Source organism: Astatotilapia calliptera, chromosome 9, assembly GCF_900246225.1.
Source record: "Astatotilapia calliptera chromosome 9, fAstCal1.2, whole genome shotgun sequence".
Taxonomy (NCBI): domain Eukaryota; kingdom Metazoa; phylum Chordata; class Actinopteri; order Cichliformes; family Cichlidae; genus Astatotilapia; species Astatotilapia calliptera.
The window spans coordinates 25,378,181-25,404,743 of NC_039310.1; the positions used below are offsets into that span (position 1 = coordinate 25,378,181).

Genomic DNA, 26,563 nt, shown 5'->3' on the forward strand with positions numbered 1-26,563 from the left:
AACAAATCATTTTTGCTACATAGATGGACCTTGCAACAATTTGCCACAGAGATTGAATCAAAATACGTTTTGGCTGAAAGAGGAAAATGTGGTAAAGTACATTTTGACCCTACCTGCTTTGTAAATGCATACCGCTTTCAATCTTCAACCAGCAGATAATTCAACCATTTAGGTTGAGGCCAACATCGTCCGGAGTATGACTCCATGTTTTCTGTACTTTAAATTTTCACTTGTTTACTCATACAACCCTATTGCTTGAGGAAAGACATTTAGATGATTTAGAAGCCTATGAGTCATCAGAAATTTGCAGATTTGTACGATATAGTTCCCTTGGCAGTCACACCAGTAAAGAATGATTTTATGAAGGATGGGGGGGACATGTAAAGGATTATGGCAATTAAGATTTGACTACCTGTTGCTGTTTTTCCCTGATAGTCAAATGATTTTGATTCAAAACACCTCAAATAGAAGAAACGGAAAAGTAGCCGCTGCATGTCAGTTTCAGGAAGTTCTCTGCTTGGCTCTCAGTGACCCTTGCTTGGGGGCCAGCCTCGGGCTCCTCAAACATGCTAGAAAAATTTCTGTGCCTGTCTCTCTGTTTCAATCAAATTGTGAAAAATGACAAAAGCAAGTCAAGTCTGTTCTGTTAGCAGAGGGAAATGTTGAGCAAGGAAACATGGAGGCAGAAAGAATGAGGCAGACGATTTTTATAGTCATGAGTGGTGGGGGTCTGAAATATTCATTATGTTCCCTTTGTCTTTCTCGAGAGCATCGTCAGCATTTCTGAGGCAACCAACATTGAACAAGAGCATGTCAGAAAAAAGTAGTTAGGGCTGGGTAGTGCTATAACATTTCTACAGGTTCTGATATGTGTTTAATAGGTTTTGCTTCCTGTAATGACCTAAATGAAAGCACATTGTGCTTTTTATCAAAGAGCTGTGGAAAAGCTAGTTATGTTAATTTCTATGTGAAGGCATTTGACAAAACTGGCAAAATCCAGAAACCACAGCAAAATTGTGTGGACTGTTTTGGGGATTGAATATGCCCCTGGATATTTTATCCCTGCTTGAGCCCGACAAAGGTGTGCCTGTAATACACTAATTGCTCTCTCTACCTTGCTTGCAGGAGAAAATCAAGCAGTGAGAGCAAGAAAGAGTTGGGCAGTTATAATATATGAATGTGAAAAGCTAGAGAAATCAAAAATTGACTTCATCACCTTTTTGACTTTGAGTTGTGCTTTCAGAAATGTCCGGTCTGTAGTAAACAGCTTCTGAAGAAAGGCTCCACAACAACCATTAAAATTGAAAAGTCAACCATGAAGTGACTCCAGTGGATATTAAGGATATCGAGGTTGCATCTTTTTTGTCTGTGTTCTCTTTCTAAAAAAATAAAAATAAAAAATCTTGAAAGGAAAAATATTAATGGAACCCCCCCCCCCACACACACACACACACACACACACACACATTTTGCCATGTAATGGCCAAAACTGTTTAAATTAATCTTTCACCTCATAATTCTACCCATAATGCACCATAATGACAAAGTGAAAACAGTTTACTTGAAATTATTGCAAATTTAGTAAAAATCAAAAGCAAAAAATTTTTACTTACAAAAGCATACACAGCCTTTGCTTAATACTTTGTTGAAGCACTTTTGGCAGCAATTATAGCTTTTAGTCTTTTTGGGTAAGATGCTACAAGCTTGGCTCAACTATTTTGGAGCAATTTCTTCCATTCTTCTTTGCAGTTCCTCCCAAACTCTACCAGTTTGGATGGTCATTCTCCAATATTTCCAGAGATGTTCAGTTGGGTTCAAGTCTGGGCTCGAGCTGGGTCACTCAGAGACATTCACAGAGTGCTCACAAAGCCACTCCTTTGTTATCTTGGCTCTCTTCTTAGGGTTGTTGTCCTATTGGAAGATAATCCTTCCAAGGTCCAGAGTGCTTTGGAGCAGGTTATCATCAAGGATGTCTCTGTACATTGCTGCATTCATCTTTCCATCGACCCTGACTAGTCTCACAGGTCTTCCTGCTGAAAAACATCCCCACTGCCATGCTTCACTGTACGGATGTATTAGCCAGATGATGAGTGGTGCCTGGTTTTCTCCAGATATAACACTTGGCATTCAGACCAAAGAGTTCAATCTTTGTTTGATCAGACCAGGGTATTTAGGTGAGCTGTCATGTAGTGGCTTCCATCTGGCCATTATGCCATACAGGCTTGATTGGTGAAGGGCTGCAGAAATATTTGTGGAGAGGGGGGAACCTTCGAAAAGGCCAGAGTAACACTGGAAATTGTAGAAACATCTCACAGATGAACGGAAGTGAGTTTGACTTTCATGGAAAAGGCTGTGAATATCTGTGGATTATTATTTTATTTTTTAATAATCTTTGTAATTATGGTATGTGTAGAATTTTAAGGTGAGAAATGAATTTCATCCATTTTGGAATTAGACTGTAACATGACAAAATATGGAACAAGTAAAGCACTGTGAATACATGCAGACGCACTGTACATTTATTCTTTGCAAATATATATACCTCAGCCCTCTGCACCCCTTTATGGCCGCATGTGCTCTGTTTCCCTATAACTGCTGTGGATGGCCAGCAATTTTCTACAAGCAACTATGAAATCATTTTTGAGACCTTATATTTAAATTTACTTGAATAACACCAACACAGAAAAAATAGATATGCCAATGAAATATTCTGTAGTGTTTTACATTTGTACCCGAGATACTTTAAATGTTCTGGTCAGTGTTTCACCTCAGATGTGAAGCGTCGACATATGTTTGCTCTGGATGAGGCTGTTAAACTTTGTAAAATGAGTCCGATACAGGTCGACGAGTCAGTTCACTTTTAACCAATATGAATGATGATTTGCTGAGAATATCCTTAACTTTTCTATTGGTTTCAATGCTGTGTCAGTGTTAGTGAACCTTCTAACATTGTCAGACTCAGGGAATTAGCAAATAAACTCTTACAAAGTGGGAATTTAATCAATCTGCTTATTACAGGAAAGTGTGATTTTTAGGATACTTGAGCCTAACATTAGCTAGCATAAAGGTTCATCATCAGTTGATATTTAGCCACCTTGTTGTCAGCTGTCCAGAGCAAGAAGGGTCATAAGCATGTTTAAGCATGCTGATGCCTGTTTTCTGACTTCAGTTCAGGAAATGAGGCTACAGGTAAGGAGGAAGAGGATAAGGGAATACATAGTGCAGTCAGACGAACAATAGGATGAGAAAGAGATGAAAGTCTAAAATTATAAATCTTAAATAGAGAGGTGTTTAGTGTTCACCAGATTTCCCATTTCTTTCTTTCTTTGGGAATTCTCACGACTCTCGAACATTATTGGGGTATAGATGGTTAACTGGATAAGTAAGTACTTTCCTTTTTCTTAGTTAACAAGTGAGAAGTCAGCCTAACAACCACATAAAATAAACAAAACACATTGTAAGCTCATTTTGCTGGAGGTTTCATTGTTGCGCATATGGCTGCCTCAGCACCATCCTCTGTGTGTTGAATCATGAATAGCTTTGGTAATGCCTCCCACCATGATAATTCCATGCTGTGCTGTTATATCCATGCTTGGAGGAAGAAGACAAATGTACAAATTTTCACATATCCACTTATATGGATTTCAGGACTTTATTGAGCATTAAAAAATATACAACAAGGAAAATATCATTTTCCTTTCCCCATATTTATGTTTTTCCTTTTCAAAATCTGATTTAATGCTTCCAGATGAACGACCCATGATCCAAAGGGACAAAATGAAAAACAAAATAAATAAAAATAGAGCAGTCCTTTTTAGTTCAACAGTATAAGTTGGAAACCACTGAAACAGTTAGCATATCTGTTTGTTGATATCCTTCACTGAAAATCTGAAAAACGGATTTCAAACAGATTTGGTTTGAACAAGACTGAAATCACAGACTAGGTCGTCACATCTGACTCTGGATCTCCGTAGAGTTCTGCTAGTTTCTGGAACTGGGGTCCCCAGTTATCCAGATAGTTAAAATCCTGCTCCGAATGTGTGCCGGGTGAGTCTAAAGGACTGATGGATCCTGTAGGTGAGCCCTGACCCTCGTAAGCGTAGGTCTGAAGTGAATCGTACGGCGGCACGCTAGTGTCCATGTCGGCCTCCACTAGTTTCTGCTTGATGAATTGATGCACATCCACCTCATCCAGCTCCACAGACGGGCTGCGATGGATGCGGGGCGGGCCGCAATGTTTCCTCCCCTCTGGGCGAATGTCCCGTCGGAACTTGAGCTCCTCTGCGGCAGCCGGGTTACGAAGAGCGATGATGTCGAAAGCCTCCGTGTCCTCCTCGCCACCGCCCTCATCATCATAGGTGACCACATTCTCTCTAATGTCTTCTTCAGAGATGATAAGGGGCTCTTTCTTGCTCCGCCTTAGAGTAATAAACAGGACTACAATTGCTGCAACACAGAAAAAAGATGGTTTGCAGTGTTAGTGCTAATAACAGTGAGGACAGTTAAAAGATGCTAATGTGCTATGTGCTAATATCGGGCCTGTTAAATGTGTTTGTTTCTTAAAAAAAAAAAATCACTGCACCAAAGCTGGGTTTTTTGGCATATATACAGTATATAATTTCCACCAGGATGCTTAAAATAACACGGGGCTAAAAAGCTGGATACCAGTAAGAAGCATTAGAAATCATTAGCAATGAATCCCTGATTATTATTTGAATGCTAACGATTGACACGGTGGCGATGTGCACATCAGAGTCATTGCTGGAGCCAATTCAACCTCATATTCAATCAAAATGTCCAACATTTCAAATACTTTTCTCATGCAATGACTTCTAAGTTTTATGTGAATAGAAAGAATGTGCCTGCTCATCTACATTAAAGGAAATACGGCCTGATGTTGCCAAATGTCTGTACTGACAAGTAGCTTACAGTGTAAAATATATTTTCCAACTCTTAATGAAGTCATGAAGTCAAGTAATACTTGATAAGGTGCTAGAGTTTGAAACTTGTTACTGCAGCTAATGAGAGTTATGCTTCTTTGGGTTAATGATGACCTCTTAGCAATATGTTAACGTGAACATTTATTTAATAAAATGGCTTCAGTGAGAGAAGAAAATTTTTACAGCAGTGCAATATCTAAAAGGAGTTCATTAAGTTACATTAGCACAGACAAGTGAGATATATCAGTATTACTGCAGAGCCGACTGGGCTTCACACTGAAGCTGCATTGCAAGCTACCAGGAGAAAAAACTGTGCATTTTGGCATTGCACATCTAACTGTTATATTCTATATTCACCTAAAAGCAACACACTGTTGTGTTAGATCGGCCTGTAATGATGAGGCACCTAACGCATACAAGGTGAGAGATAGGAAGGTGATGTGTTGGATAAAGAGTAACAGGATTCAGCTTTCATAACCTCAGGGATGCACCGATGCATTTACCTGATCTATTCAAGCAAAACATTTTTTGTATACATATTGCAGTAGATTCGGCATGCTGTAACTGACTATAAAGCAGTTCTGTTGTCAGTGTACCTCAAAACATCCTCTCTTCAAACTTGAGTTAGTCAACCACTGGAGACTTTATTCCAGTAGTTCAATTTTGTAGGTAAGAAAAAAAGTAAAACCAAAGTGCAGAGTTTCAACTGAATTAAAAAATCTATACATTACACAAAACACCCTTTTATTTTTGCAACTTTGTAACACTGCTTGGCTTCTTATTAGATCAGATCTATGGATCTGAATTAAACTAGCCTCCTTAAGTTAAGCATGAGGACTCAAATAGTGAAATGTATAAAGAGACATTTTTTCATGTCTTTAATATTTGATTTTTTTTTTTAATGGCAAGATAACAACTTTGGTGCAGTGAGACACACACACACACACACACACACACACACACACACACACACACACACACACACACACAAAACTGTCTCACTATACCCTCATACACCTGATGAATAAAGTGATTACACTCAAATTCATTAAAAGTTTCACCACTGAGTGTGTTTCCATGCTTGTGTTTTAAAATTTATTTTTAAAAAAGGGTGATTAATCTGTACAACCCCCCCTAAACTTTATTCCACCTGGTGCTTTGCCCAAGTGGGGTTATAGAGGGTGAAAAATGCAATTTGTCTGGGACAGTGCTTATCACTCAGCTTGTTTAAAGCAACCAATTACACAAAGCCACCATGTGACTGTGTGAGGCAACTTGGGAAAATCACTGAGCAGAAAAAGGAAACAATTTATTTTTTGATTATTTATTTAACTTTGTCATGCACGTGTTGTAGCTGATACGGTTAAAACTGTTTTGCACCACGTCTCTCTTGCGCTATCTGCAGTTTAATGCCTCGCTGTGATTTGGAGGTAAACAACCTTAGGATACAGTAAAAATGTTACTGAGACTCTGAGAAAACGCACCTTTATTACTTGCTGGCATTTCATACACCAGACAGCAGTTTCCACAGTTCATGATCTACTTGCATTTAAAGTATATTCCTGTCCACTGTGCAAACTATATTGGAATACACTTTCTCCATTAAAGCTTCATAATGGGCTATTCAGGTCATTCCATGTGGCTAGCCTATACCAGCTATAGGGTATATGTGTTGCTCAGTATAACACTCATGGCACTGGAAGCACTATTTGAGTCTACAGATTTGTGTCAGTTACAGTAGAGACTGTTGCACAAGTCACATTTATTATGTGATTATAGGAGATGTGACTGTGTTGTATTATAAAATTAGGTTTCTACAGTAGTGTGCGAAAGTCTTTAGCTGTTGCTCATTTCCTAATATTTTGCTAGAAAAATGGGAACTAGGTAGAGCAATATGGAAATACAACATATAAGGCAAAAAAAAGGATTTGTACAATTCTAACAAGCTTGAAAGTCAATATTTGGTATGAACACCTTTATTCTTCAACATAGAATAGAATAGAATAGAATAGCGTTTATTTTCATTGTACAAGGTACAACGAAATTGGAGTGCCACTCCCTTGGTGCAAAATGCAATAATAAATATAAGTATAAAATATAAAAAGTACAATAAAACAACCAAAGTACTCAAACAATAATAAGTACGATATATACAGAATAGCAAAATTCATATAATGATAATATGAGTAGCAGCATAATATAGTGACAGTGGCAAGTATGGTATAGTTAAGCAGGTTCAATTGTTTTGTGCTTATTTACTACGGTGATAGCTCTGGGAAAGAAGCTATCCCTGAATCTGTTTGTCCTGGTTTTATGTGACCTGTACCGTCGGCCTGACGGTAATAGTTCAAACAGTTGATTACTGGGGTGAGAGTAGTCCTTAATGATATTGCCAGCTCTGCTGAGGTACCGAGAGTTTGCAATGGCCTCCAGGCTGGGCAGAGAGCAGCCAGTGATCTTCTGGGCTGTGTTGATGACCCTCTGCAGTACTTTCCTGTCTGCAACTGAGCACCCTGCATACCATGTTGTATGCAGGACATGAACCGTCTTAGACAATCTTACTTGAAATTTCTTTAACTAGTCCTCAGGAATAGTTCTCCAGGCTTCCTGAAGGACATCCCAAAGCTCTTTTTACTCTGTTCTCTGTCAAGATGATCCCAGAATGGTTCACTAATTTTGAGGTCCAGACTCTGGGGAGGTAAATCCATGACTTCTGCACAGCAGCCTTTCTGTTATCCTCCAGTTAGTTAACCAGTTTCCTTAACGTTTTAATGACATGCTGGACAACATGCCAAGACATTCTGAACCTTTGGCTAATTGGTCTTTGGAAATCACATTGTTGTGAGATACTATGTTACGCCTGTTAAACTGTGTTATCTGTGGACTTTTTCATAGATTTAACTAAAGCACAAATAGTTTGCTTTTGTTTGTTTTCCTTTTTTGTGTGATCCCTCCTAAAATGATCAGGTACAAGGACTGGACTGAAAATGAGTGAAATAGTAGCAGTCAGTGTCCATAGAGAAACTTTCAGAAAGCCTATTGCTCAAGACCAATGGACCATGTGTCTGGCTCCTTGGAAGCAAGACTAAAGAAATGAGTAGTAGCTTAGAACTTTTGCCCTGTGTGATATAATAAGTAACTGGAAACTCATAAGCATCAAACCAAAGGTCAAAGAGAGCAAAACTTGGTTAACTGGAACATTGCTACAGAACTTCTATTATTTTTATGGATCAATATGCAAGCCATGGAGTTCATTATTTATATTTCAAATATGCAAGACAGGCTTTAAAATCATTATTAGAAAAAAAACGTGGTTTGTAAATAAGAGATGGAGTCCTGAGGGAAAAGAATGAGTCAATCAGACTAACACTGACACTTTGACTAGTAGCCATTTTATTTGTACTAAAACGAAAGGCAAGTTTCAAGGCTTATTACATAAAATAAGATGCTAAAATGAACTTAAATCTTACCCTTGAAATGATATTTATGGTAATCTGTGTCAGTACAAACTCATAAGGGTTTAGATATCAAGGAGGCTGTAGAGATTATTCTAAAATTCCTCATTTAACCCAGCTAGTAAAGTAATAGTGTACTATTTCCTCCATAGTGAGTTAATATTAGTATTGGAAACTACATCCAAACAATGATGGGCTTATGAATATTTTAAGCTATTTAAGGCATGCGTAAAGGTCATTATCAGCTGAATCATTAGTTTGCATCCCTTTCTGGTTTGCTGCAGGCCTAATTAAATGGCTTATTAGAGGGCACAGAGATAAAGCACGGACATTAATCGGACAAACAGAAAACAATCAGCCACAGACAAGTCACACTGACAAGCAAAGATGAGCAAGAACTGAAACTGCGTGCGCTGTGTGTTTAGGCGATACACTGATTTGGTAGCACTTCTCTTTACTAAACAGCTAGCTATAGTTTACATGTTTTTAAAAAAAGATTTTTGTATTTTCTGGTCCAAGGTTTATAGCATATTCATTATTGCACATTAATTAGCTTAAGCAAACTCTCAAAGGCTGCAAAGAGTTTCAAAATAATCAGTGCATGCACATTGTGTTGCTTTCTTTGACTTAGGATACTCCATGTGTGCATAAGCTCTTCCTAATTTGCACTGAGGTCTGATCACAATGACAGCAATATAATGGAAGATGATTAAAGGCCTGTAAGTTTAACGTCATTATGCGGTAAATGTCGAGATACATGTTGGTTGCATGCTAGTACCAAAGCCTAAACACACTGAGATGCTTAGCCTGACAGTACTGAGGGACAGGAGTGTATGACATGCAAAAGAAGTCTCCCAGGGGAATTTAAAAAATGAGCATATCATGTTTAGAGAACGCGCACCATCATTTCAATCCGACATTAAGCTACTTCTTCATTATATTTGGTAAAAGAATGGTGCAGAGGTGCCAAATTTTGAGGAATGGTGAAAAGATGTTGAATTATGAAAAACGACACAGGCAAGAAAAATGGAATGTATTTATTTATTTTTTGACTGGGACACACTGACAAAATCTCAAATTTCTTCGGGTGACCCTCTGTCGAGAGGCGCTACGTGAGAGACAAAGAACCTGAGACTAGAAAGTGTGAAAGCAAAATACAACACAGGTGAAACACAAAAAGAAAGCAGGTGTGATATTTTGTGTCTCTTCCTTGTTCTCTTTGCTTCTCTGTTCAAAACAGGCTCTTTCTTGTGCTGATGATTAGTGATTCAGCATGTGTCTCTCACTCAAGGGTTTGCACCAAACAGTGGTGATGGCCTTTTGTTCGTCTCAGCCAGAGGCTGGCATAGAGGACGAAGAAAGCTGGTATGAATATGCATAACCTTCATGCACTAATGTCCACAGACAATCAGTAAAGAGAGGAGGGGAGAGGAGCATTGATGAACCTTTGTTATTACATAGTTTTTCCTAATCATGTTCTGATGTACTTTGGTTTGCAGCAATCCTCACACCTTTAGTAAATTTAACAATTTTCATTCAATCTTCTGTTTGAATTTTCAATATATGTCAAAGATTTATTTATTTTTTGGTCTGACCTCTGATGCTTGCTGTCCAATGTTCTAAATTCATGCGGCCAGATCATATTTCCAAGTTTACATATAATCACTTACTGTCACTGCAAAGAGGGGTTGCCATAGTAACAAGGCATGCATTTTCATTGAAGACATGTTTTCTCGGTGCTGTGACAAGCTGGCAACACCAAATAAGCCCTGTGTATTTTCAATGTATTTCTGATGGTCTTTTATATTCGTGGCGCGTAACACATCCTTCACACATGAAATCAGCAGAGTGGTATCTATGTTGGCTGTCACCATATCCTTCCAAGCTTGTCCTATGCTCTTCTAGTCACAACATGCAATGTCAAACACTTTCCCTGCAGGGAGTGATGGAAGGATTAAAAAAAAAGAGATTTGATTGTAAGTAAGACAGAAGACTCAAACTAAATTCCCAATTTTAAAGAAATTGATTGGATTCACATTTCTTTCTGAATCGAGTTGCCTCAGACTAAAAAAGTTCCCGTCTTCAAGTGGCGCAGCGTCATTCATAATAGCCTGTCAGTTGTACACACCGCCTCTCTCTTCTCGTATTGACCCTACAATCATCATTCCTCTCACCTTTTACTGTCTTTGTCCTTCCCATCTCCTTTTTAGTCACCTTCCTTCTAAACTCTTCTTTGTGTGCTCTCCTTCTCTTCTGTCCTTCACATGCTCTTCCTTTTCTTCTAACTCTTTCTACCCTCATTCCAGATTCTACCTGTGTCCTCACATGCCTTTTCATCCTCTGCCCTTGTCATAGCTTTTCAAAACCTCCCACTCTTCCTTGCACTTCTATGGTCCATCTCCTCCATCCATGGCCTCCATATATTTGCCCCCGGGCAGCGCACCCCTGCCGAAATCCCCACAGTGGCTGTCCCAACTTACCCAGCAGGATAACGATGCACAGCAGGATGGCAATCAAGGCCCCCGTGCTGAGACCTGCTGATGATAGGAATGCTTCGCCTTGGCACATCCGGATCCTGCCATGGCGCTGGCATGGGCACACCCGCAGGGTCAAGGTGCTGGTTCCGCTCAACGAAGGCTCCCCACCGTCCCACACTACAATGGGCAGCTCGTAGAGCTCCTGTGTCAGGTGGTTGAAACGGCGTCGTCTTGCAATAATGCTGGCTGTACTGTCTGTAAAAGAAAAGCAAAAGTAAAGAGTTAATAAAAATGGTGTCCTTGGTTAAAAAGACTTATTCTCTGGTTCCTCATTTTAGTCAGATGTCTTTTTAGTCAGATGTCTCTTCCTGTGAAGTATATAATTTCCTGTTTATGTATAAGTGTCATTAGCTAAATACATCAAAAAAAGCATTCACTGGGTATTGTGAATGCTATTTTTCTTCTTCTTTTGAAGTATTTGAAGCTGGTCGATTTCTTACAAACTCTACAGCTTTCCTGTGTGCCAAAGCTAATTCATTTCAAAGGTATTCATTTACTATTTTAATGTGCTGCAAAAGAGCAGATCACCTTGGCCCTTGCAGAAACATTTCTGTCAATGAAACATGTTACTTAGATAAACAAAAGTAAAAAGGCTGGGGAAAAAAGGAAATGAGGTAGACTTCTAGTAGGTTCTATAGCAAGGCTGAGCAATAAAACTGAAGCAAATGACAAGACACACAAAATCACTGAAAAATCATCTTTGGAAATTACATTAATATTTTACTAACCTTTACCCTGAATGTACCATTTTATAATCGTGTGCACTCACCACATCTATTGGACAGACTGGGGAGTATAGTAGCAAATATTTATTTTAATAATGAAATTACAGATATATAAAATCTAAGGGCTGGATTTACAAAGCAAAGTAAATTAGCAGGACACAAAAATTCAAACAACATCTTCCAAGAGTACAATCATCTTTAAACAAAGTTTACTTTCAATGAGTCAACACCATCAAAGTAGTGGGCCAAAATATAAGAAGAACCACTGAGAAAGCAAGTCATCTAATAAGAAAAATACATATACAATATAATCTAAGCTCAGGTTTACTTGGTGTATTTCTCCACTGGAAGAGTTTAGCAATTCAGATCAATGAAAGGTAATTGAAGGAAATTCAATATGAATTTGATAGAGAGCAAATTCTTCTCAAAGAAATTGTATTTGAGCTGTGTGTGATCTTGAGGGTTTAAAAAGTAATTCTCTGGATAATACTGGAAGCTCTGATAAAGATTCATATGCGAGGCTTGGTTTTCAAACATTCAGGATGACTAAGTGAAGAGCAACAGGACGGGATTCACCCATGCCAATAAAACACTTGTTTTGATGCCTCTGGCATTCCAAAAACAATAAAATTGCCGTAAACTGCCTACAACAAAGGATAGTAAATCAGGTTTGCATGACCAATTGGAAAACTCTCCTTCCAAGATTTTGAGCTCCAAAAAGGAAACTCCCAAAACGGCCAGCTGCATAAATACTTGTGTCTATGCCTTTAATCTGCAAAATTGACACAGTGCCTTATTAGTAAATTCCATTAATAGATTTTTAATGGGAACAGAGGGTTTTGAGGTGGCATCAGTTGCAGATTATTATGCAGATATATAATTATATGCTGCAGCTTCACCAAGCTTTAGAGATCTTTTATTTTTAATTCCTTTGGGATATTAATGACAACTTAGCTGCTGCTGGTATAGGTGTGTGCATAACGACAAATACATATTTAAAATATGAGCTACACATAAAACTGGATAGTTGTATTGTATATTCGATTTGGAAAAGGAATTTCCCCTCTTCCAGTGTAAGAGATGCATTGCAGGTTTAAGTAACAACTTAAGTGCGATACATACTAGTGCAAATCTTAATATTTGGCGGTAGATTTATGAATTTGAAGACAAACGTGCATCGGTGTGCAAAATCTGGAAACGTTAACAGATGTAACATGAACACTAGGACAGCAGCATAAGCAGGACTTTTAAGGTATTGCACATAACTGGACGTAAGACATGTAGGTGTATAGTAACATAAAGATAATGATGATGATGTATCAAAGTACTATCCTTGAACAGAACCAGCTTTGCCATCCCTGTTCATTTTAGCTATAAGCATGGGTGAATCAGCTACCTGGATGAATAACTTGGGCCTCACATGACTGGCTACCCAGAAACTAGCAGATGACACATTGCATGCTGATACATATTCGTGAAGTATTTCAGGTTTCAAAAATGCTGAATCGTGCACAAGGGCAACCTTTTCTCTGCACTCAGTGAAAACACCTCCGCCATGCTGTACTATCGCTCTGCTGCTCAGAGACCTCGCCTCCCACTCCAATCTCTGCTCCATCTATGAATAATTATAATGATCGACAGTTGGAATGACAACACGTACTTCAAGCTTTATTAAGTCAGACTCGCAGTATCACTGTATCAGCAAGCAGATGGGTGGGGGTTTTGAGAGAGTGCAGTGTGAGAGATGCAAATAACAAGAGAGAAAGATGGGGAGGTGGAAGATGAGAGCAGAAGAGGGCGATGCATGGGGATGAATGGAGGAGGAATGTATGTATGTGTGAGCCAAAGGAAGGAGTATTGAGGATGGAGAAGGAGGCTAAAGCACACAGAGACAAACAAGCTCTGTGTAAGTGATGTTCTCCAACAGAGCTTGTGCACTTTGAAGCACAGTTCCACAGCAGCATAGGTCCTTGTACAGACCACAGCGAGGAAGTTCGCATCAATTATGTCATGCTAATTTCACATTAAACCTCCTGTCATCACAGGTGGGTGGAGGAGAGCTCTGTGCTTGTTGATTAATACTGCAGCGAGAAGGGCCATCTGCAAGCACACTGAATCCACGTGAGAGGAAACACAGTACTCTTTCGTAAAGTCTCAGTTTAACCATGTGGCGTCTCCAATACCATGTGGCATTTCTTGCAGTACATGACAGGTAATCAAACAGCAAATGAGAGAAGATCTGGTTTTTAGGAAAGTATTAGGAAAGTTATATTTTGGCAATCACTAGAAAAAATGCTCCTTTTTTTCTGGTGTCTGCTACAGCATGGTGAAAGCCTCCTTACACTGGGTTTTAAAATGGCCTATTTTTTTTACTTTACCAGAAGCATTAGCATGATGTTGGTTATCACTTACATAACTTTTGTGCCACTTATTCATTCCAGTCTCTCCTTTTTTGAGATAAGGCATTTATTATACAGTGCATCAGAAATTTTACAGCAGAAAAAAGTAAGTTTCATAAAATGTGGTTATGATAAAATTTAAATAGCCAGTTATTTAAACTTTATTATTGCCTTATTTTGCTCTTAACCATGAAATGACAAATAACAGCATTAATATTAATCATTAGTTATGACACTGCTGCCATGACATTCTGATGGTATCAATACACACACACAATATTTTATGATGCACTTGTAATTGTTTAGAAATTGCCAGTGTCAGTTTGTACCAAGGTCACCATTTGTGCTGTTGTTCTGTGAGAGATGTTGTGTTTGACATCTAAGGGTTAATAATGATTAATAACAAAATAAAAGATAGAGTGAAACTGCTCTCTATTCAAACAGATGAAAACTGCAGTTTAACTCACTACAATGTTGCAGTTTATTAATCATGGTTATTATAAAGACCTATCAAATAAGTTTGGTAGACATGCAGAGATGATCAGGATAGTTAATGGCAATGTCTTTACTCAATAATGAGTCAATTATGAACTCAATTGTGTGCTCAGGGTTGTATTTTCCTATTGGTAATGTTCATAGTGTGAATAGGGAATCCTTGTTCTGATGCTCTATAGAACATATGAAGTGTGCCTGAAAAAATAAAACAGAGCTAAAATAAACCAACAATAGACACATGCGACGCAACCACATCTCTGCAGACTTCACACTTGCCTACACATGCACTTACTTGGATTCCTTGTGAACTTTGGTGGGTGTGTGTAGGTGCCGCTGATGGGATTCAGCACGAACTTTCTTCTTAGCTGCCACTTGAAATTTAACATTGTTCTATAGTTCCACTATTTTGGGAAAAATATATTCTGGGTCACAGAGCAAACGTGGGTACTTAAAGTTAATGATTACAGTCATTGCAGATGTTTGTACAGGCTTATACATACAAACAATAAGAAAATATGTTTATTTAGGTGTTACAGACTCAGCAATACTTTTATTAATTAATTTAGGGGTAAGTATGATGTGTCAGTATATTGAATTTGTGGCTACAATCTCACAGTTAATTCATAAGACAATAATATGAGACTCAGATAACAGTTTAATTTACAATATCAAAGAGTATTAAAAACACTTTCTGATAAGGTTCAGTAAAGAAGTGTGTCAAAGTGTAAGGCGTGGAATCAAATCGGACAATTTTGGCACAAGGCACCAATCCCTGTGTCACCTTATAAATCACTCAATGCTGCTGAAACTTCTTTTACTTTGGATGCTGAGACTGTATCATTTATCACAGATGAATGACACTGGCTAGTTTCCAAAGAAAGGCAGAAAAAATAACTTTTTTAATGTGGTATGGTAGCACATCATAAGCACAATGTCTTATGACCTATTTAAACAAAATAGGTGCTTTTTCTTTTTTCCAAATAAGCTTTTATCAGAGAAAATAAGGTCACTTGAAATTGAGTGAATAATGCAGAAACACAGTTTTCTGCCAATTCAATTAAGGTTATAATTCACTGTGAAACTATAATGCTACCAAATATTTAATATTGTGGGAGGGCTTATATGCTCTGGCGTACTATATGAAAATACTAAAACTGTGAGGATTTTCATGTAGTGTAGCTCAAGCTAACCAGGTTAATGTCTGCTGGCAAGCAGTTTAACAACCAAACTACTGTCTGTGAAGGTTCTCAGTCATCCAGGTCATCGTAGTCAAAGGAGCTTGCAAAGAAAAGCGTCTGGACTTCTTTAAGTTGCTTGAAGACGTTTCACCTCTCATCCGAGAAGCTTCTTCAGTTCTAAGGTCAAATGGTGGAGAGTCCCAGATATAAACCTAGTGGGAGTAACCCCCCACAGAGGGACAAAAGGACCCCCTGATGATCCTCTAATCGCCTGAGCCAAGGTGTGAAACTGGGTGTGGGTCCCAATCAGCCAGAGTTTCGGGTGTGTTCATTGTGAAACCTGGCCCCACCTTATCATGCGAATTCCTGAGGTCAGATGGGCCAGGATGTGAGTGGGCGTTAAGGCGTCTGGGAAGGGATCTCAAAACTGGATTATAGATGGCAGAGAGTTGGTGTTGTAAACCCCCTCGCTGGTGTCTGGTCTTCTTTTCTGTGCCTCTTTGCTGACTTTAAGAACGCCCATTTAGGATAGCCGCACGTTTTGAGTGCTTCCTTTACATGTGTGTGTTCCTTCTTTTTTCCTTCAGGCTTAGAGGGAACATGTTCTGCCCGGTGGTGTAGGGTCCTAATTACTCCAAGTTTGTGTTCCAAAGGGTGATGGGAGTCAAAGAGGAGGTACTGGTCCGTGTGTGTGGGCTTCCGGTAAACTTCGATGTTGCTAAAGGTTACTGGGTTGAGAAACTGTACAATGAGACTAATCAGACTAAATATATAGGTTAGGTTAGATTTCAATCACACGCTCCTAGAGACATCTTTGTGACCTTCTGATAGCCACTGGTTGTAAGGGGAAAATGCTTGTTTGACAACTAAGTGCAAGGTTTCTGTCAGTTGTTGTGAAATTGATTTCAAAGTCCCATTCACACAGGCCTGGAGACTAAGTCAGGGGAAAGTGTTGTAAAGGAAAAATGTGCTTTGTATGACTGATTGGTGAGTGGAAATGACATTGATTGATAAGAGGTATACAATGGTGCACTAAAAGCCTCTTTTTGATTGGTAGCAGGTTACCAAAGTAACCCGTGGTTCGCAAGGATGACACTGGCAGACTACTCGCTGAGTGACAGTGAAGTCCAGTGAAAATGGACAAGGCTTGCTTTCAAAGTAAAAGTTGTAGGTAACTACAAACATTTATTTTGGAGGTGATTGTTCTGTATCCACTTTGTATTGCACTTTTTGAAGTTTCACTGTAGTTTGGAGAATAAAAGGCAAGTGTTTTCAGACAGGTTGGCATCTTCCAAACTATGGGCGACCATGGGAATTTTGCAGAGGAATTCCAAGTAATCGCAAGGAGGATTTGCTGCACTGCCCTCTTTGTCATTCAGTCATCCAGGGGGATCATCGACTTGTGTCTAGGCTTATGTGACTGTGCCCTAACATATCTTTCTTGAGAAAATATAAGACATTTCATGCACAATCAACACTTCTTTCCATTGTTTCACATGACTCCTCATTATATTGAACAAAGATTAATGGGACTCAACTTAATTTATGACAATATGTTCAGTGACAACAGATAGCAGTTTGTGTTTGAGTTTACGGTTATCATGTGTGATGAAGGGTTGTGTTTTGCATGTTTAGTTAATTATGGGTTCATCTTTTTACTTTTGCAGGATGCCGTTGTGCACCTCTTTGTTACTGCATCACATTTGTTCAATTATAAAACGTGACTGCTGTGGCCTTTCATGATAACATAAGCTTATGCATATGAGTTTTTGCCCCCGTGATTTTGTGTTAAGTTTAAAAAATGGACCCAGTTGCAAACAAAAAAGCTAGACTGACTGGCAGGAGGTATGACTAAAAGGAACTCTAATCTCAACATTGTGAAACAACAAAAGAGCCTGCAGCAGGGTTGCAGGGGGAAAGAAATCCACAAGGAAAAAGCAAATTTTCAACAGGGGAAAAAGACTAACTCAGGAAACACACAAAGGGTGCACAAGTGCTTGACAAAGACCTACAGTAGGAAAGACACACAGAGAAACTACACACTGGGGAGAAGAGCGATAAGACACAGATAACCTTAAACAGACACTGGTGAGGTTGGGAAGAGAAGAACATGAGGAATTAAAAACCTGAGGGATCAGCCTTCGAAATAAAAGAATGGAAGTAGTTAGGAGAGTTAAGAAAATATAGATGAAAAAAACAAAACAAAAAACTCACAGACACAAGGGCAAAGCCAAGAAAATGTTACGACTGATCATTTAGAAAACCAATTGAACTTCAAATGAATAAAAGGAAAACTAATCAAATCTTTCAGTGTGAGTTTGTGACAGCGTTTAGTTGTTTGCTATAGGTTTTGACAAAGCAGCACATGACAGGTCTACACAAACAATGCTGTTTCAGCAGATACTAGGTGCTTGGGAATCTAGCAGCGTGACACCAATTGCAAGTGAAGTGTGAATGACATAAAAGCTAATTAAACGTCCCATATTGCTGTGGCGTGACAGCGTTACTTTCAGAACGGCTGATTAACTGAAATATTATAACGGCTTCTGTATAGTGGAAGAAGATGCTTTCAGAAATCGATTGATCTATTTACGTATGTGGCTTATTCAGAGATGATAGCCTTAGTTTAATTGCCTTTTTAGAAGAAAATGCCATCACAATGTGAAAGATAACAAGATCAAAGAGGCATTCAATTTTCAGTCATTGTAATGTAGGCACAGTCAAGTTGATTATATTTAAAGGGCTTTTAACAGAATAGGTTTGTCACAAAGTGCTTTCCCAGAGCAGCTGAGCAGAAGCATCCCCTTGCTTTTCAGCTTTAATGGTGCCTAATACGCTGTAGGAGTTTGACCTGCAGTTATTGTAGTGCATCCACCACTTCAGCTGCATCAACACGTCTGCATGACAGCTCAGTATTTCAGGTGTCCTGGCTTCAGCTCCACTGCAAGCAGAAGGCACTGATCTAATTTTAAGACTAAATCTGTGTTTTCCTTTTTAGCTAAAAATCCTCACTCAACCTCTTTGCTGATGTGATTTTGTGAAACAGAGCCAGTGCTGTTGCACATCTCTGCAGGAAGCGCACTAGCAGTAATATGATATTAGATGTGATATGGTGAAGTAAAGAAATAGCTTGATGGAAAAAAAACCCCAAAACACACACAGAACTTTAGCTGTCATCTTCTTTTCAAGTGAATACTAAATATCAGGAATGAAAGGGTGGATTCTAATTGGTTAATTAGTTAAAAATATATCAGTGAGTCCAGCTGAACCTGTTTTTCTCACACAAAAATCTGGGCACAAAGCCACCATAATTCACGTTTCATGGCGATCCATTGTGCAAATGGTAACTGAGACGGAAAGGAGGTCACGAGAGAGTTAGCCGTGTGAGTGACTGAGAGGGATTTTCATCAGTTGCACAACAACAGAGGGGGGTATTAGGCCTTGGCAGAGAGCTGCTACCAACTGTTGGTCTGCTACAACAGAAATGAAAGAAGCTGCTTTGAGTGTGAAGAGCTTACTTTAATTATCAGACAGTGGAGTCAACAGTATAGCTCACTGTGCCTCGCTCTCACTCTCACTCATATATCGTGAGCAGGCAGATACCTTCTAACACAGAGCGCAAGCAAAAAGCTACGCATATGTTTTTTACACCATTTTCTGAGTGCAGCACATGTAGGCTCTAATATTTGAGCGAACTGAAACCACATGAATTCTGAGTCCAGCAGCTTAACATTTCAGAGAGCGATTTATGCAGATGAGAGACAACTTTAGAATAAAAGGTGATATGAATCATTCTAAGTGGACAAGGAATTGTAGTATAAATGAGTAGGCAAGCGAATTAAAAGATCAGAAAGTGCCAAATGGTAAGCTCAATGCTATGTGGGAATAGAAGCACATGTGCTTCCGAGAGAACTTGGAGGTGTCAATCCTTCATCTGGACAACTGCACATCTTGAGTTAAGATAGTCATTAGTACTTCTATGCTAACATAATGGGGAAATACTAGGAGGTTTGAAAGTTACAAATTATGATTATTGTATAACGTGTAATGTGATTTTCTTCCTTTTAGTATAATGTATCTCTAAAAAACTCTTTCCATGCCATAACACATAATTGGGTGATCCTTTATGGGATTATATAAAAGATCTACTATGTCAAAAACCAAGAGCCTCTGAGATGGTATGCACTCAAATCTCAACGAAATCTAAAATGAAAAGCACTATTACTCAAACAGCATGAAAAAAACCCTAACTCTTGCCATCGATCCTTCAAGAATGAAGAGCTCCTTTTATTTAATGCTTTGGGAATATTTTACTGCAGACGGTTCTGTTATAATAAATCTAAGAACTTTTGAAAGAATCATTTTGCAAGAGTGAGAAATATTTTCAAATGATGGGTATGTGGACTGGACGTGTAGATTTTCAAAAGCTTTAAAAACTTGAATGATGCAGTCCTCGCCAATCTTAATAGTCACAGGCATGCATTACCCATGAAGCACTAGCCTCTAACACCTGGCTCCAGGAAGATGCCCTGGTTTCCCTAATACAAGCAGATCTTTCAAAAGACTCAGATCCAAGAAGGGCTGTGAATCACTCTTATCTGTAACGTGAAACCAATTTACCCTGTTATACCCTATAAGGAGCTTTTATCCCTACACAGAAAAGCTGCCAGGACCAAAGGTCTGTAAATCACTGGATTAAACTTTTACAGTGAAGCAGGCACCAAAGAAAATGTTGACTGCCCCTTTCACCTCACTATGCATTTACACTTTGATACTGTCTGCTGTGAAGAGCATCATTTTATTTCTAAAGTTCAAAACCATAAAATACCCCTGTCACAATAAAAAAAACAAAAGCAAAGAGCAAAGCAAAGAATTACTGTCTCACTGTGACAGCTTGATGTTGTCCCTTTTCTTAGCTTTGCATTAATAAATAATGTTAACAATAACAATATTAATAATAATGAATTGTTTAAAGAGACACCCTCCCACTGTGTTTGGCATATTCCAGGTAATACACTCAAGACAAAAACACTTCCACAAAGAAATTTAATAATAGCTCCTTTGGCAAGTGTCCTTTCTCCTCTGTCTCCCAGGTGCATCTCAAGAACATCAATTGACCAGACTCAACTGATTTCCAGTGTTTAAAGCTCGGATTAGTGACTGGCTGGTCATCCTTTCATACAAGCGACCCAATACATGGAAAATGTGCACTGTGACAGAGGTAAACAGTCGCACAAACCCTCACAGCTCCATGCTACGCTGTTAGCACGAAAGTGAACGAAGAAACAAAGTTTGCAAATGCACATGGACAGTTTAATCAAGCTAACAAAGGAAAAGTGGCTAACACTAAAGCTATCGAGAGCTCAGAATCAGCCACAAGCCAGCAGCGAACAGTAAAAGATGAAAGCTGCCACGAATAAAAATTCTAGAGTCAAGAGAAGAACTTAGCTTTGAAGCATTTAGAATAAAAAGTGAAGAGAAAGGGTCAATGTCCTGTTACCTGGTGAAGTTATAAACATATTGGAAAATGATGTGTGACAGAATCTGGTTTTTGTTGTATAAATCTGATGCACCTGCTTTTGATCGGTAAGGTAAAATATGTCAGGTAAAGGCAGGTGTACAGCAATTCATTTTCAGATCCTTATTTATGTTGCTTTTCAGTAGGATAACAATATATTGTCAGTTGTGAGAGTGAGAGAGGATCCTGTAAGTTATTTGGGGGAAATTGTTAATTTTAATAATGTCTTTGTTATGAAAAAGTTTCCACAGAGAAAAAGTTGAGTTTTGTTCATATATGCTGTCAGTTACTGTTTCTTAGAAATAAAACTGAAATCAGCGAAATTGGTATAGGCAAGTCACACTAAGAGTATATTTGAAATCAGCCAAGAACATTTTGTAATCAGTGCATGTTTAGTACAACTCCAAGAGCTAAGTTTAATCCTTTGTTCCAAACAGGAACTGGCCCAAACACAAGACTACTAAACAACCAAGCCACATGTCATAAAACTCTGTAGAGAGAAGCAACATGGCCCAAAGCAGAACCTATATAGTTCTGTTGTAGTTCTAGATCACTTTCTTTCAATTTTGTTTAGGTATGGGCATAAAATTTCAGCTTATACTTTAACCACATTAACCGCACAAGGTGCCAACACTGAAGAGTGCCATCAAAAATAAAATTAATCCACTGCGCATTTCAGTAACTCAGATGCCAAGAGTGAAGCCAGGAAAACTTGTTTGCTCACAACATTTGGAAGAAGAAAATTATATACTCCTAATGAAGCCCTGCAGGCAGTTTGTCTGCACTGCTTTCTCCCTTTGCCGAAAACGTTGGGCTTTATTACCTGGCAGGCTTTTAATGTGCACAAAAAAGGAATGTAACACCCTAAGGTAAAACCCAAAAACGCTAAATATGGTCACTTCAACACAGCATATGGCAAATCAGCAAGAGATGTTTTTGTGACAGTGGAGGTGTATGTCTTCATACCCTTTAAAGTGACAAAAATAAGAACTATATTTAACAAGTGTTTTTCCAGGACAGTTACACACACACACACACACACACACACACACACACACACACACACACACACACACACACACACACACACACACACACCGACATATCTAAAACAGTTGTAGGATTTATAGCAAACTCAAACTTTCTGGCTTCCTCTGAAAAACTCTTGCACCACACCACTATCTGGAGGTTCAATAGCTGACTGCAGAGCTGCTCTGTATGCATGTCATGTGTAAAACTGCTAAAAAAAAACAGGAGCCAAATTAACTACTTATACTGTGTATCCACTGAAATGTTTTTTGGAGCAGTGCTAAAGTCGATCTTTGCCCTGTTTGATTTATGTACCCCTTAGGTGTGGAGGTGGGCAGGGAGTGAGGGATGTCTTTGAGTGCCACTTACATGAATGCAGCAAAACTTCCCTCTGCACTTTAATGTAGTTGAAGTAGGCAAGGGAATTCTTGTGGTGGGAAGTAACTGGACCAAGGGCTAAACAGACTCATCTCTGGTTATCACATTGATTTTTTTGATCTCTCTCATACTACCTTCCTCTCTGTTTTTATGCCCCTCTCTGGCTCAGAGATTCTTCTGGAGTGCTGTGAACTCCTCTTCTCAGTGGGAAACTGTGAGATCTTCAGGCTGAGAGCTTTTAAAAGCCCTGTGATTGCAGACCAACCCAGGGCTAGGTATTCCCCTAAGACTGAAATTGTTGCCATGGTAACACCCACTGTTGGCCCTGGGCTGGAACAAAATAATGCACACATGAGGTGGAAAGAGAGTGCCTGAGCAGGTAATCCATTTGACAACACAATGCTCAAACATGCCAACCCTCTATGATGCTTATGTTTCATGCAAACCTGACTCGCAGTAGGTACTACTGGCAGCATTTGAGTCTTCAGATGCTTACCATACCCAGCTGACAGAGAGAATATTTTTATTGCACCTCCAAGGTGCTGGAATATCAGTGCAGCTTATTGGATCTCGAAGCGTGAGCAACGAGGATATCTCTGTAGGCAGAGTGCAAAACTCATAAGGAATGCAAACAAACATATTGATCACTTTGATTACCTTCATTGTCCTTAAGGGTAAAGTTGGGATTAACTGGTAGCTGGCTTGGTGAAGCAAAGGAAAACCGCTGTCCGTTGGCAAAGTCATCCTTATCCACTGCTGTGACAGTCTGGATCACCTGTTGTTCACAAGACAAAGGATAAATCACGTTCCAGTGACGACACCTGCAACATTTAATTATCTGCCACACACTAACTCTGCACAGAGGACAAGGAGCTGATTTAGTTTCTCTAGCATGTCTTGTGATTTGTTGATCATAATTAGTCACAGTCAAGAGTGCCTCTGACCTACAGCCAAATGCTCATGTAACTATTTTTTCTTTACTTGTGTGCGGTGCTCGAAGGAGACTATCTAGTTGTGACACTTGCATCTGAGAGCTTTTGGCTTGTGCAAGGGGGAGCTGGAATCTAACAATGAAAGACGTGCTCTCGGGGCAACCTTACTGCCACTTCTGTCAGATTACTACGCTTAATTGGTAAAAGACACAGTGAGTAAATGTAAATGATTGTGAGGAGAGAAAACAATGACCTGATACCCTCTGTCACCGAGAAAAAGTTTAAATGTGAGATTAGGGGCATTTTTTTTCTTCTTCTCCTGGTGCACTTGCTCAAGCCTCTGTCCTTTGTGTCTATTTGTACTTATGTGGATGTAATGCTTGACAGAGTGGCTGAGTGGAGCAGAGCTCTCTTTCTTCTAAGGGCTCAAAAGCTAAGTTCTAATTGTTGTCGTTTTAATCAGTGTAAGAAAAAACAGACACATGCTAAAAAGATCATTCTTAAAACTCAGTGGGATGTTAGCAAACAAGATGGAGCTATACAATTTGCTGTCAGCATGAAAATGTCTGCATGGTTTGATAGCGGGTGCAAATTTGTCTTCCATTAATCCATTGTTTGGCAGATAGTGACAATCAGCTCTTATTGTAGGCATCTTTTGGGCTGAACATGCCCAGTGGTCTTTGATCTAATTAGTAAATTAGTTTAGTGTAAATAAATAAATAAATCCTACATGTCACAATGTCAAATTATACACCAGAACAGCCCAGTGACTGCTGAAGTGAGAATTCACACTGAATTTGTTGCATTGAAAGAGTCACCTATAAAACTAAACAGCCCATCTTGAAAAGTGTTATCATCCCTACTTTTAAAAGGACATGTACACTGCTTAACCACCACCTAACGTAAGGTTTATGCCACAGCTGCACTAAATTAAAAGTACTTCTAATTACTAAACTCGTGCTTCATGTTTATGTAATGATTAATCCACCAGTATGTGCAAGCTCTTTAATTTAAATTACATTTCTAATGCTAAGATGTAATTATTGTTGCCATTCATGGATTTTCAAATATACAGTTTTACAAAAAAAGCCAAAAAATAGTAAAGAACATTATTACATTTTCAATTATTATTGCTATAATCCCTAAACAGAAAACAAGTGTCTTAATAGCTGAATGTAATTTTTAATTTTCAACATGTTTCTAAAATATTTGTGTTTTGTTATTGGTCTAATAAATGTGTTTAAACACACGAGGTCACTTATACAAAAGTCAAGCATTTTTACTCCTTTAGCAATTGGCCAGTATTGCTGTAACAGTAACTCATTTTTTTATTCTAACCATGGGACACCTCAAGCTTTAAAAAAAATCAGCTTAAACTTAAATGTACCGTAAAAGGCAAAAACGTGCTCAGTTAGTAAAAAAGAACTATATAAGAACCAGTTCCCAACCATTTAGTGTGTACCACTAAATATAACGTATATATATAACTAAATTAGGTGTGATAAAATGTTACTTCTTTATTGGCAAGAGGTATTGTGTCAAAATTTTGATTGTCATCTTCCAACAAATTAAAAAGAAAAAAATCGAATTGCTGTGGTATTAAAAAGAAATACAAACATATTCTAAAACATTAATGAGAAGCTCAGTTTTTAAATGCATTGTCTTCTGAATAGTGGTATCCTGCTGTCTCATTCGGTGCATTATAATACTTACCAGTTAATCCCCTGAGCCAAGAACCCTCAGGCAACAATGTAACCTTAATACAAATTTAATACAAACTTTCATTCGAACTTTTCTTCAAACTTTTCTTCCAACAGCTCAAAACTATTAAAAATGTATTTAGTTGTGTCTTCCTAGTCTTTACTTCATCATCCTTTGCCGAACCAGCCTTTCAGCCATTTTCCATGCTGCTGATCGCGCTGTATCTCAAAAACCTTCTTAATTTGAATGAATCAAAGACTACTGAGCGCAAATTGGAATGAGCTTCGATTTAGAGCTGTCATGGTTTGCTGCTGAGATACTCATTTTGAATGAGGGATGATTAAGCAGCTCTCTCCAGTGCCTTCGCAGTCTCTTATTGCTCAGCTCTCGGTGAGCAACCCGAACTGCTGAGGGAAACAACAGTTCGGTGCAGAATTCATGTAGCCAGGGAAATGACTGTGCTTAATGGACAGCGCTCAACACTTTACTTCTGAGGTGTTTTTGACTTGAAGGAATGTTTTAATGTTTGAAGTCAGAGATGTAGAGGGAAAAAAACCAAAAAACGGAAATAGGTGTTTTTGTGTTTTTCTAGGCGAGTCCCTGACACTTACCTGTCCCGGTCTTGAGCTCTCACAGACAATAACTTCCTCATCTGTTGCTATTTCTGGTGGATTGTCATTCACATCGAGGACCTGAACAGTTACAGGAACGTGACTGAGAAGGCTGGGATTGTCTGAAGCAGAGAAAGAAAAGAAAAAGAGACAAAAAAGATAAAAGCCAAGCGTGAACCTTAATAGCAAAGTGAAACATTCAACATTTCAAACTAGGGCATGGTGTGCTCTTCCTGTTAGATTGTTTATGGGTTTTGTCTGTCGGTTTGTCCTTATAAAAGCATTGAGGGGTGCAATGCTGCACAAATCAACTTTGTTTATTAAAATTGATATAATCATGGCATTTTTTTCAGTTGTAGTTCTTGGTTATAATACATAACCCATCTTACATGCAAAATATTCACTTTGAAAGATTAAAAAAATATACTCAATGGTTAATTTTTAAAGTCAATTTAGTGAAACATTTTTTTACTGTCTGTGTAATGTGAAGAACATTAGTATTTACAGGATGTTACAGGTCCAAGACTGCAACATTGTCTAAGAAAAAGGCTTTTATGACCTACGAAGACCACCTGAAACAGCATCAGTACTAAGCAAAAAAAAAAAAAAAAAAAAAGCAGGGCTAAATGTACTGTTATAATGCAAGTGTCTGAAAATGGCAGATT

The 26,563-nt window shown here is 38.6% G+C and overlaps 1 protein-coding gene across 2 annotated transcripts in view; it reads right to left on the bottom strand.

The window, feature by feature from the left end:
- Positions 1 to 3,324: 3,324 nt before the first annotated feature.
- Positions 3,325 to 26,563, bottom strand: part of LOC113029339 (cadherin-18) — a 94,785-nt gene continuing 71,546 nt past the window's right edge. The window contains exons 9-12 of one of the 2 annotated variants that reach the window (XM_026180171.1): positions 25,899 to 26,020; positions 23,312 to 23,429; positions 10,876 to 11,127; positions 3,325 to 4,446 (exon numbers count right to left, since the gene is read on the bottom strand). In XM_026180171.1, the coding sequence (XP_026035956.1) occupies positions 3,941 to 4,446; positions 10,876 to 11,127; positions 23,312 to 23,429; positions 25,899 to 26,020 (998 nt within the window). In that variant the 3' untranslated portion in view covers positions 3,325 to 3,940. Of the gene's footprint in view, positions 4,447 to 10,875; positions 11,128 to 22,788; positions 22,985 to 23,311; positions 23,430 to 25,898; positions 26,021 to 26,563 lie in introns of those variants that run through there. The other variant, XR_003273388.1, reaches the window with a different exon arrangement.